The following is a 13,639-nucleotide window of genomic DNA, read 5'->3' as shown; positions in this document are numbered from 1 at the left end:
TGTTTCTCTGTGTTTTTTTGACTGATATTCTTTTTCACAAGTGGTGGATTTAGTGGTAATACCGCTGATTTCTTCTCTTCTTAGCTGTGGGCTGTCCTCAGGACCGTGGGTTTATCTTTGATGAGTGTGGCCCTCCGTGTCCCAAGACCTGCTTCAACAAAGACGTGCCTCTCGGTGTGATCGAAGCCCACTGCTTCAAACCCTGCGTCCCAGGCTGCCAGTGCCCAGCAGGTTTAGTGGAACATGAATCTCACTGCATCCCACCAGAAGCCTGTCCTAAAATCATTTATGGTAATATGTAAATGACAGACTAATTTAAATACTGTAAGGTTTGGAAAGCCTCTTGCACTTTTAACCCATCATAGTAGTGGTGCTACATGCTGGCAGACCTTGCACAGCAGAAAGCCAGTGGTCTTCAATTTTAAGCCAATGTTAAAATGAATACTTCTTATATCCATTGCAAATGTATTATGCCCATAACAGCCACATAACACAATGCTAAGCAGCTGCCAGATGAGTAAATGCAGCTATTGTTTTAGCATCGACGGGTAAGCATAAAACTGAGAAAAGCCTGTACCTTTGCTGTTCTGTTCAATCTATTCTTGGCTCTATCCATATTTTCAATGGAGGAATGAACAGGAGCAGGCAGTCCAGTGTAAATATTGTTCATCATTTATCAGTGTGTTTTATTGTGTTCTGCCAGTTTCAGGTCCTTCTAAATTCTCAGTTGCATAATGAAACCTTAACAGACACAATAGTTTGAGTCTAGTACTGTAAATTATGTGTTTATTGAAGTAACTGAGAGTTCACATACAGTAGGAAGAACAGCAGCAGATGCAGTGGTATTGTGGCAGGATATGAATGTGTTTTGAACTCTTTCTTTCTTTTCAATGTCCATTTGGATTATACCTAACATACAAGTTCTCATAATGTAAGTTCTTTGAAGGTTCATAGTATATACAGTAAGACTGCAGTCTAAAAAATAATAATGATGATTCAGTATTACTTAAATGTAACTGATTTGCGAATGTCCAGCACCTGTTTACAATAGACCAGCCAGTCATCTAAAATCCTAAATTACTTGGCATCTATTACTTTTGCATCTCGAACATCACATTCTCACTACATTCCACTTTTTATCTTCTCCTACAACTTTTTTTTCTATTTCCCCTTGGTTCAACCAGGAGGGAAATGGACTCTCCTTATCCATTTGATCTAGATAAAACTAAGTGGGTAAACAAAACATTCATTTTTATGCAGCATTCCCTTAAGTTTAATTTATGTGTTTTCGTTAATAGCTCAGGGCTTGTTCACTTTGAAATAAGGTGGCCTATCTACCCTAGCAATCACTAGGGCAGTGTGATTTCAAAGGTTTCCAAAGCCAACACTCAGCTGAAAGAATGTCTCAATAATTCAGTAATACAGTAATGTGTTAAAATAAATATTATTGCTCAATTACACGATTGGATATTCTAAGTATTTATTGAAATGATTCCCTTTTTTACAGTGATCCATGCTTTGTAGTTTCAATATCTATACTCTTTACCAATCAGATCAGTAAGACTACTCATCTGTTCATTCATTCAGATTAGTGGCAGGGAATGTGACAAGATGGTTATTGTTAATTACAGTACCTGCTATTCATAGTAATTAACACACTATCAATTTAAGCAAGATGCAGTGCTGTTACACACAGTTATTTCATTTTAAGGTAAAATTGAAACACCTGTCAGTACTAGAGTGGCCTTGTAATTATCAAGACAGATTGTCACCCATCTTAAAAGTACCTAAAATATTAAATAGCCTATATTTAAAAAAAGTTAAATCAAACTTAGATTTCACAGAATTTCTAATAATTGTCACAGTACTGTATATAATAATGTTGTGCAGAAACAATTTTTAATAAGATATGTAGTTTCCATATTTTCAAATGATACCAAATATTTATTTCATGTTACTAAAATCAGATTAGGTTACCCTCACCAAGAAGATTACATTTACAGCAACCAGTGTGTATTTAATTCACTGGTTTTCAAACATGAATGTGATTGCGTGTGGCTACTGAACAGTTTCAGGGCAATTCCAATACCATTATATTTTCAGACTTGAAAATAGACGCAAAGATGTGAATTTTAGCATATGAGTACAGTATATGGAAAATTCTCTATTGCAAGCTGTGCCTAAGTAAAGTGAAAGCCTGCTATTTTAACAGAGGGTACGCTAAGTTATGCATACATTTTTAACATCAACATATGCATACATTTTAACATCAAAACAGGTGTTTTACTGTTGTTAATGAGTATTAAGGCACAATGTCCCTCTATGGAGGTTTTTAACCCTGGTCCTGGTTAAGCCTGTGTGCCAGCTTTTGTGTTCTATCTGAACTCTTGGTTGCTTAACTGAAACCTTCAATCCAATAATAATTTGATTACTTAAAAATATCAAATTCTCTAAATTATTTGTTCAATTAATTAATTGAGAGTTCAGGTAGAACAAAAAACACTCAAAGTGGACCAGCAGTGCATCCCAAGACCAAGTTACTTAATACATAAACTAAACTCTGTGGGCTAATTTCAAATGTAATTCCTTAGACAGGTACTGTAAATTAAAGACTTTCTCCTGGTAATTTTGTAACCATAATCCTGCTTCAAATTTAAGGGTCAGAACTTTTTCTCAGGTCTTTGTATACCAAGCACAGTGTGCTATATTTTAAGTTTAAAAAAAACATATGAAAAACATAATATTCATAGAAATGTTTAAATAGTTTACTGGTAAGGGTAGCAGAAAAATAATGAATTGTTGTACCGATTAAAAATTTGTTAAATACCATATTTCTTATAGGTCATAGGGTCAGATGGATGAAAAATATTTTTGCTGTCATAGATATTCAATCAATATCAGGTTAATATCTGAAATGTTTTTTTCAGAAGAGAAACAGCATTATGAAATTCACTGATAGATTCATAAACATTGTGTTTGGTTTTTCTGCATAATATTTTCTAATTTATTTTTTTAGAAATGTGCTTAAATTTTAGCTATAAAATTATTTTAAAAAAAACTATTTGCCCCCTTTTAGAAGTGATCCATTAATAACATAGATTATGGTTGAAGATTCAATAGATCCAATATTTAAAGCAATACATACTGTACATGTACATACTGTATGTTAGGATACTTTGCATTTATGTGTAGATACAGAAATATGTATCCTGTTTATTATACTGTATTAACATTTTTCATTGCCATCTGGATTTTAGATTTGAAAACAGGAACAATACCCAAAACTGTCTTTAAATTAAAAATTATACCAGACGGTGTTGGAGGAAATTAAAGGAATCCTTCAGTACCTTCAATAAATGTGAAGCAGCTGAAGAATATGCTCTAATGAAAGTAGTAAATCTATTTATTAGTAAATCATTATTTTCAAATAATGAGAATTGCTGTTTAAATTGAAATTGAGAGATAATTGTGTCTTCAGGGAACAAGAAAATGAAATTTCCTACATTTCCTACATATGTACAAATTGTGAGAACTTAAGAGATTAGAAAAATTTAAAAAATGACCTGTAGTAAATATAAAAAATGTTTTTTTTAACCAAAATTAAAGTGACTTTTATTCTTTTTTTGCAGACTATTGGAAATGATTGTTAGTGTATAAATAGGCCTAAATAGGCCTGGATTGTTTCTTCTATGTTCACTCATGGCCTCATTAAATGTACAGTAATATTTCTAGTTATGAAATACAGTATTTACACTGTGCAATATTAACGCTGTACTAAACAACATAACACTGTAAAACATCATCAGTTCAATGGATTTCTTACGAATGTACAGATTTATTGTACAAAATTAATGAGATTTTTTACAAATCACAATGCAATTTATTCATTGATTAAGATTCAGAATTATTTATTTTTGTCATTGCAATGTCTAAGCCAACATCAATTTTCAATATTTTATTCTTATAATAAAAGAGAGAAGCAAGTGTGACCACATAGCTTAGTTTTTGTAGAAATTACCTAGTAACTTTAAGTATATTTGTATTAACTTTTTCATGATCTTTTGAACCATTTTAACTGTACTGTACATGAACTGTGATTCATTTTTGTAAACATTATCATCTGTGGTAATTTCAATTTGTGTGTATTTATTTTTATACAGTATATTTTGCATTTTTGTACTTTTTGTACTAGAAAAATAAACTGTTTTCTACACAAACATTTCTATTTTCAATTTACAGTCTTTTCCTTTGGTGTAGAAAACTACAATAGTTATGTTCTAGCAATTTGAAAATCTTTTGTTATTTTGCCCTAGGGATTTTAAAAGGGTCAAAAACAACACATATTTTTCCAGTGCTGAATGTGGATATGAGCCCTTTGCAGAACTGTTCTGTGTAATTGAATTGAATGTGGTGATGTTTTACCTTCATCATGAGGAAAAAAAGCTGAATACAGCTTAGACAGGTCCTTAGAAAATATCAAAGAAAGATATTTTTGGATATCATTTAAGGAAAATTATTTTTCAATCCATTCAGTTGTCTCAAAGCATTTTTTTTCACTTACTGATTACTGATCTAAAGATTTCTTCTTTATTCTGTATGATTCTTGTGTTTTACCCTAGCTATACTGGATGTACAAGTCAATATCTTTGAGGAGTTTTGAGTGAAGAGGAAAGTTACCCCTCTTTTGTCTGTGGCTGAACAATAAACATATAAAAACACTAACAACTTTGATTTGTAACAGTAAATATTTGGAGGACATACTGTTAAGCCTCATATGGCTACAGCCAACTACAGTGTTGTCTCCATCAGTTTTAGGTTACTAACAGATTCATTGTAGGGCTTTTAAAACTCACTTTTGGAGAGCATTTTAATAAATAAATATACACAATTCATATGATCAGCTATTCCAGAAAATCATTCAGGGTTTTAATTGAGAAAGGCTATTATCAGTATCAAAAGAAACTGCTAAAATTGAAGTGTACCTTTGTACCTAAACTACCGTACTGTATGTGAATTCTGATAAAAAGCCTTACATGAACAGTATGAGGATGTGTATATATATATGTAAAACATCAGAAATTAAAACAATTTAATTTGCAGTGTTTTGGTGCAATGCATTCATTTACAGTATATAATTGTACATTTTTTTAAATACAAAAGCTTAAACATTTAATAACATGGTTTATTGATACACTGTTTACAACACAAACATTAATAATTTTGCTGTTTTCTTTTTAACAAATACAAAATGCTTTTAAAAAAAAATCAATGCATGTGTCCAAAGAAAAATACATCCAGGTTATTTGAGCACATCGATTGTGCTTGTTTTCACATTTCCTCCAGGGTCTGCTATTTTAAAATTTTAATGTAGAATGTACTTCTTACTCACCTCCATAAAGGTTATTTTTCTGCTCAATGTCGACATTGAAACCAGCAATGATTATGGGTTTCAATACTGATTTTTCTGTGTGGACGTCCTGATAGACAAACACAAGAGGCAGTGCATGCTCAGCCCCGAGGAATGTCCCAATATTGGTATAAGAGTTCATCAAAAAATATATAAAATCTTAATAATTATTAATTAGTCATGATGATGTTTTTTAAAAGGATGTTGCAAATATGGTACCGCATGCAGATGTAGGCTTGTGTCAATGGACTGCAGCATTTTCAGCTTACAGCTATAAGAGAAATGAAAATATTTATATAGTAGATGTAAAATTGATAACACTCCTCAAGTTAATAAAAGCAAGTTAAAAATGGTCTGTTTTGAGGATTAAGCAGCTGGAACCATCCTTTTAAGGTTTTACCTAAAATCGATAATTTCAGCTTTTTCAATGTACCACAAACTATGACCTACCGGTTGGAACCTTCAATCCCACATGCTTGTGATCAAAATACAGTAGTTCTGTGCTTGTCTACTGTATACTCCACCCATGATACGTCTATTGCATTTTACTGTAGATAATAGTATTTTTGAGGTGATCTCAAAGGATCTCAAAGCTCCTTACAAACAGGAGGGGATCGTTTTAGTCCTCTACTGAAGAGTAGCACCTACGTGCATGACTCATGACAACTATTATGCACTACCCACTACATCACATACTGTACAGTATTCTGTAAGCTACAGATTGGAGAAATTGCTTCCCCGGTTAAATATAGGGGCAGTACATGAAAGGTGAGATTGTGCAAACAGAGTGGAATTTAGCAGGTTGTCAAAGTTAACACAACATCTCTTACAAACGGCGCTATGGAACCTTTAATAACCAAATACTCAGAAATTTTGTTTCTTGTCTTATCCAAACACCAGCAACTCCCACAGCATGGTGCTCTCTGGGACATTGGGTTTTGAAAATTTTGTTTCCAATGGAAAGTGGAGTGCCACTTGTTGCCTAAAAGTTGGGAATACTGGTGAATAGCAGTTCACAGAAGAATGTTTGTTGTTCAGAACTGTGGAATGTTGTTTTTTTACACAGATCTCTATAACAATCTGTTCCTGAGAGCATTTGAGGAAAAATAAAGATGGTATATCTAAAACAATCAACATACAGTATGAATTGAATGCACGGGACCTCGGAAGAAGACATGAAATGAAATGCTTGCAAAGCATTCCATTCCTTCCTATATCAGGCACATAACATCTTTAATTGAACAATCATTAGACTATCTGACAATAATTTACTACAAGAAATTTGCATTTTCCAAAGTAATCTCAGATTTTGCTTCACGTAATGTAGTTTTAAGTTTCACCACAATTTTTAAATATTCAGTCATATCATATTTAAATAGCGTTTCTGCAAATTATAATTTAAGATCTCATCTAAACAGGCTAAATACTGTAGCTATAGTCATTTCACGAGGAATGACAGCAGCCGAAAGCTTGGGAGAAATTAGAATCGTTTATTGTGATGTGGAGATTTGGCGTAACCCGCTTGGCTGAGGGCCAACCTCCCGGCCGTTGGACGGGGAGGATAGGACCCCCATGCGACCAATGGGGTAGCTGCAAAGGTGGAGAGGGGGTGGAGGAGGGATGCAGAAAACGAATGAGGAAGAGGAGAGGATGACGTTTGATATTTATGGAGACCGGTTGCTTACGTCAGGATTAGTGAGAATTGCAGCAGCTGTGTCGAATGAGCGCGGCTGCCTTCATTCCTCCCGAACTTTCATTAAAAACTCAATTTCTTTATTGAATTTCACTATTATAGAGAAAACAACTTAAAATAGCATCACATATTCCCTTTAATAATCTTAGACTGCACGAATAATTAAAATTGGATGCTATTATTACTGTCATAAAATTTTTTTTTTTCTTCATGATTCATTGTGTATACCATATTATACCTTTAAAAGGGCCTCCATCGTGGAAATCTTGGTGCCTCAGATAATTTAATTCCTGTAAGATCCCGAAAAACAAAACTGCTATGATTTTGCACCGATATGGACAGCAGATTAATCTTTCACATTTTCAGAATACACTATAAAAGTACATTGTCTTGACAAAGATTACTGGTTCAACACTGTTGGTTTCATTACACAAATGTACAGTAGTTTACCACAGGTAAGTATCAGTTACCCTTTACTGTATATTGAAAAAAATCTTTTTCCAAACCTATGATCTGCTACAAGGGTGTTTATGTTTATTGTTTTATTAACTCCAAATAAAATTCTCAACTACAAGTGAAACCTGTCCTTGTTAGTCTCTTATCCTCAGACAGGGCAAACATCTTGAGTTTGTATGTGTCCAGTCTTTAAAGTTCAGCCACAGAGCTGTCCTCCATTATCCACTTGTTTCTGAAGTGCAAGAAAATTATTTAACTCAGTATCTTCAATAATTTCATCTCATTTCGAAGGTGGATTGCTCCAGCTGTCAGTTACTGGTCAAGAAATTGTCCAAAAGAAGAAGCTGCATTGAGAAGTAAAACTAAAGAACTCAGAATCTACTCTGGACTAACGGCTTTTTTAATATACTGTACAGATGTGAGAAGTGAAATTGAGAAGCTGTTTCTGATATAATATTACAAAAAAACACACAAATAGAATGAATAAAATCACACTGCAGTTTCATTAAATATGTGCACATTTTCACAATTTTTATGTCTCTGGGCTAGGATTTATAAACTACAGTTTTCAAGCAATATTTTACACAAATGAGCTTAATATATTTTTCTATAGAACATCATCATAAAAGAGGCAGCATAGAAATGTCCTTCTTGAATTCACAATTATATCAACTAAGGCAATGAAGGTACTGGAATATGTCTTCCAGGATTATTTTTCAAAAAATAATGTCACTCTTTAACTATGTAACACACTAACAAAATAAAGAGTCATACATTGTGTATATTTTTCTCTGTACATAATATGGAGACTTCATGTTTGACAACATAATAGTTTTTGAAAGACATTCCTAAATTCTGTGTTAAAAGCTGTGTAGATAATGGGATTTACTGCACTGTTCACATATCCCAGCCATGTAACTACACTGATCAGTGTTGGTCCAATGTCACATGATACACAAAGAACCTTGGTAACATGGACTACGAAGAATGGTGTCCAGCAAGCCAGAAATACACCTGTCAAAAAGGACAAATGTGTTAGTTATTTGAATGTTTATATTTACTTTTATAATCTTAAGCTTTAGGATTCAGTCAACCTCAAAAGGATACAGTATTTGATCCTGGAATATTATACACTCCACTTTTTGCATATGCTACCCTATTGATTTGCCCACCTATGTAACTTTTCATTAATGTACACTATGTCTGACTTCGGATATTATATGATTTTATAACTCCTCATGGCAGTGAGCAATGAAAAATGAAACCATTAAAAATTCTACAGACATACAGGCACCCCAAACTATACAGCAAAAAGAGCTTAATTGAATGCAACTCTTTAAAATTCAACCACTAAGGATCAAAGACAGCTTAATGATAATGAGGGCCAACCAGACTGTTCTAAGATGAAGTAAGGTCTATTCACCTTGGAAACCATAAACCCTATATACCTGCATAACAGATGAAGAAAACTTTGATGGTCCAATTTGTTATATTGGCAGAAACATCTTGTTAAAAATACTTCTAATACTAATATACCACATACTGTATAGTTACCTGATAATGTAAGGCCTTCAACAGTTAGTGGTACAGTATATTCAATCAAGAGACATAAAATAACAGTATTGAAGAAACCCATCTCTAATCAATGGATTTTAATTAAAGCAGATAGATCTAGTGGTATAAACATGCAAAAAAGTGCAGGTACCTAACAGAGCAGTTAGTTCAATGTTTTAATACTTAAACATGTTAAACACATGCAAAGGACAGACTGTTGTAGATTCCTTCCATGAACAACATAAAAATCATTTTACTTCATGATCCTTAAGACTTTTTGTTACATCATTTCTCATTAAAAACTGTGAATAAGAATATATCCTTTGTGTTATTGTCCATACAAACTCAAAAAATATGTATTTAAACATATAAAATATTGTGTTTGAATATAAACCTTCAAACAAATTTAAGTTAAAATTTACATTTGGAGCTAATGACTTTTGGAAACAAGTAATTCAGACACTTAAAAGACATACTGTACAGTATCTAGAACAGTTGCGTTTCCCCTCCTTATGCCAAAGTGGAAAATACACAGTTTGAATTTTGATCCATGCTATTCACTCTCACTGTATCAGGAAAACAAGAATTCAAGTAACTTATTTAAAATAAATCATCAAAGATAAACAGCCACGTTGATTTTCAAAACAAAATTTCAATAGAGGTGCTTTTACCACATCAAAGAAGGTGGAGGCAGTAAGTAGCACTTCAGAAATACAATCACTGCATCGTCTTATATAGGATCTGCATGTACTGTAGGATTACGTCCACTAGAATTTGAGTTCACAAAGTTCTGATACCATGCTGGGAGCACCGTTGTTTTAAAAAGATTGATAAAGCTACTTAATTCTTCAGAAAATTAAAAACAATACAAATAGTAGTGCACTTGCAAGACATAATATCTTATATTGCTAAAGTGTCTATTGTACTGTATGTCATGTTCGATTAATTATACTTCAAGTAGTGTAAGAAATGAATTCTATATTTAGGCAGCATTTAAAACTATTTGTGACTCAGGTGTTTTTATAATTAAAATGAATTGACCACCTTTTACACAAATAAGATCCGAGGTTGGGTGAGGGCTGGTGTTCGTGATTCATGATGATGTACAGTAACTTTTTCTAAAGTTATGGTTAAAATAAATGTTAGTGTACATTTGCTCCAATGAATACAAATGAGTGCTTAAAAAAAAGGTTACTTTGTGATAAAATCCCAAATCTAATCTGCATCATACTGTAGCAATATGCTTACTCCTAGAATGATCTGTTCCTGTGTCCTTTCCACTCTCTCCTCTGGCTCTTCCTTTCATGCACTCCTCATACAAGGACAGAAATTCCTGATCTCCCTTATCACCTGGGATTCCTTGAAGCACAGCTCCTGTGTTTCTCTCCCTCTTCTCTCACCCTGCCTTCTCTACCCCCACGACCAGCACACCCCACCGTAATGATTAGGGCAATAAACCTTCCCCATGAGCCAGGACAACAGCTTCCTTGACTTCTTACTTCCACTGCCTGCCTCAAAAACAGTGATCACCACAATACTCTTAAAAGTAAAAAAAAAAAATCAAATGTATACATCTTTAAAAATGTGTTATTTTATGTACTGTAGATACTGTATGCCCGTGTAATTTCATCTGAGAGTGTGTTATTACGCAATAGTTGCACTCATATTTGCAACCTGCTGTGAAACAGATGTTTCAAAAGGACACACTGAATAATAGAAAAAGCTTAAAATTAAAAAAAAAAGATGACAGACTTAGACAGATGGCCAAAATCATTAACACCAATTTGATACTTGACTTAATGTAGTAGGTAAATGAAATGGCTTCATGGCTAGTTAGCTCCGATACAGTCCAATGCTGATTAGATTAAAACTCATCTGAACTTGGCAGCACTTCTTGTTCCTAATGTGGACATAGTGAGATAAGTATAATAGAGATTATTCGAATTATAGCTCAATATGACCACATAGACCACCAAATGCTAAATATACATGGTAGAGATAAGATTTACAGGATAGTCCCATAAATTAGAAAAGCATTTTTTAAATCTTAAGTCCCTTGCCTTAGCCACCCCTTAAACCAATACATACCTACAACGATGGGTAGGACTTTCATGGCTTTGCGTTCCCTGCCACTCACCCTGTGGCTCTTGCTCTGGGACCCCTTGCCCAAGCCATGATTTTTCAGACCATTCTCCTTTGGACTCCCTTCTTTCAGCCTTTCGTGTGCCTCCACGTCAGACGTGCTGTCTAGCTGAGTGGTTATCAGGTCATTCTCCGGCATGTTTGCCGGATTAGCAACAGTGGGGCTGAGGCTGGGCATCAAGTACTTCACCTTCTCCCTCCTCTCCCGACGGAGCCCCTTCAGGCTAAGAGAGAAGCGCCTCTCACCCCTCATCAAGTTCGACTTGCGGCTGGCGCTCCATTTCCTCAGCCCGCGGAACATCCAATAGTACAACAGCAGCATAACAGGGCAAGGCACAAAGAAAGAGCACACTGAGGAGTATACGATGAAGTTGTCATCCTCCAGCTTGCAAACATGCTTATCTCGGTTGGGGACCCGATTCAGGCCAAATATTACGGGACTGGCAACCCCGAAGGACAGGACCCAGGTGGCTGTGATTAGGATCAGCTGGCGCATACTGAACTGGTTCCTGTTGTACTTCAGGGGAACTATCACAGCAATGTACCTGCATTGAAAAGGACAGTGCTTTACTATGTGTGCTCATCGCATTTATTTTTACCATTTTGAAGAACATGCCATAATATAATTCTGTGGTTTAACGCAGCTGTGTAAAATATCTACACAGTAGGTTTGCTCACATAGAAAGTATTGTACTGTATACTGCTCTATGTTACCATTGTACTGAAGATTAATCTGAGGAAAGCATGAACAAAAATGAAGCTTAACAAAAATACAGTAACTCACAGAGTGAATAGACAGAGTGATGGAGAATGACAAATTCAGACCTTAATTACATAATTACATATTTTACACAGATTGAATACTGAAATAAAGAACTGTTGGGATATTACTCTGTCATCACATTCAGTTTCAAAGCTTTCTCTTATGTGTTGGATATACAAATATGTAAATCACTTATCTAATTCCTGAAAGGTGTAGAAAGGGTGTGCTTTCCATTTTTATGTCTAAAAAACCTTTGTCTTGCATGTTATTTTGTCTAATCAGCATGTCTTAATGGAGTTTAACAAAAGTGAATGTTAATGACAAAAACCAAGTTGAATCGGACTCAGCTTTCAGTAATTAGTAATTGCCTGAAGAAGACTCCACAGCTGAAATGTTGTGTCTCTGTTCCTTTCAGCATGGAATAAACTTTACCTGTTCCTTTGCAGCATATGCATACTGATGCAGCTACTGTACATACTTAAACTTTATTAGCGATCACTCCTAAAGTCATTTCCTCTCCTAGAACACCATTCATACTGTATGGGATCTCTCCCTTACATCCACCCCATCTATAACTTTGCAGCTGCCCCTTAGTTGCTCCTCACTCTGCATGGGGGACCTAGCCTCCTGGTCCAGTGGCTAGGAGGTTAGCCCTCAGCCAAGCAGGTTAAACCAAATATTGACTGAACGCTCATAATCCTTTCGATACACTTAATTCTTGGGTATTGTTATTCCTGGTGAATTTCAGTTTATTCATCCACCCATTTTTAACTGCTTTATCCAATACAGGGTCATGGGGGAGCCAGAGGCTATCCCAGCAAGCAATGGGCGCTATGCGGGATACACCCTGGATGGGTCATCAGTCAGTCTCAGGACACACAGACACACACTCACACCAAAGCCAATTTTCCCAAAAGCCAATTAACCAGTACGGCTTTGGACTGTGGGAGAAAACTGGAGCACCTGTAAGAAACCCACAGGAACACACAAATAGAATCCTAAGGTCCAGATTAGAATCCAGGGTCCCAGCACTGTGAGGCAGCAATACTCTCCAATGTACAAAACCTTCTTGCAGTCTCATATAGAAAATATCAGTGTTTTTGTCTGAACTGCAAAATGAGGCTTCTGAATCCTAGCCAAGGGTATCAAGAATTTTGCTTTCCAGCATGATAATTCTAAAATATATCTCAAAGGAAAATTTACTGTATTTTGTAAAGCAATACATCTCTTTGTCAGATAATATGCACAAAAAATAATGTATAACATTGCGAATGGGTTGTACAGTAGCTTAAATAAGCAATCAACCAATGGATCGCAATATATCAGAACTCTTCAAAGTTGCTCATTGCTTTCAACTACTGTAATTTCAAATATAAAATCGCAGTACAGTCAGCTTGTGTGTTGTTTTATTTATAATTATTGGGATGAATGTAATCACCGAGAATGTGTTCAAAACTGCATTGCACTGAATGATAATTTCAGTCTCTTCAGTAGAAGGGCAGAATATTGGATATCCACAAAATCATTGCCGTTTCTTTATATTTCAGCATATGAAAGTAATAGTACTGTAGCTAGTTTGCAGTTCAGTAAATACTTTTTACACTAAAAACAGATTACAATTAAT

General features: G+C 34.8%; 2 protein-coding genes across 2 annotated transcripts in view; one reads left to right on the top strand and one right to left on the bottom strand.

Moving 5' to 3' along the window:
* kcp (kielin cysteine rich BMP regulator) overlaps positions 1–4,211 on the top strand; it is a 103,488-nt gene extending 99,277 nt beyond the window's left edge. The window contains exon 52 of the mRNA XM_088924305.1: positions 85–4,211. Within this exon, the coding sequence (XP_088780431.1) occupies positions 85–302 (218 nt within the window). The 3' untranslated portion in view covers positions 303–4,211. The remainder of the gene's footprint in view (positions 1–84) is intronic.
* A 3,083-nt stretch (positions 4,212–7,294) lies between these two features.
* Positions 7,295–13,639, bottom strand: part of drd4-rs (dopamine receptor D4 related sequence) — a 36,882-nt gene continuing 30,537 nt past the window's right edge. The window contains exons 4-5 of the mRNA XM_088923410.1: positions 11,199–11,797; positions 7,295–8,570 (exon numbers count right to left, since the gene is read on the bottom strand). Coding sequence (XP_088779536.1) covers positions 8,368–8,570; positions 11,199–11,797 — 802 coding nt within the window. The 3' untranslated portion in view covers positions 7,295–8,367. The remainder of the gene's footprint in view (positions 8,571–11,198; positions 11,798–13,639) is intronic.

This window comes from Atractosteus spatula, chromosome 8 (genome assembly GCF_055471065.1).
Source record: "Atractosteus spatula isolate fAtrSpa1 chromosome 8, fAtrSpa1.hap1, whole genome shotgun sequence".
Classification (NCBI taxonomy): Eukaryota; Metazoa; Chordata; class Actinopteri; order Semionotiformes; family Lepisosteidae; genus Atractosteus; species Atractosteus spatula.
Note: the sequence above shows the minus strand (reverse complement) of the source record. Positions and strands in the feature narration are given on the sequence as shown.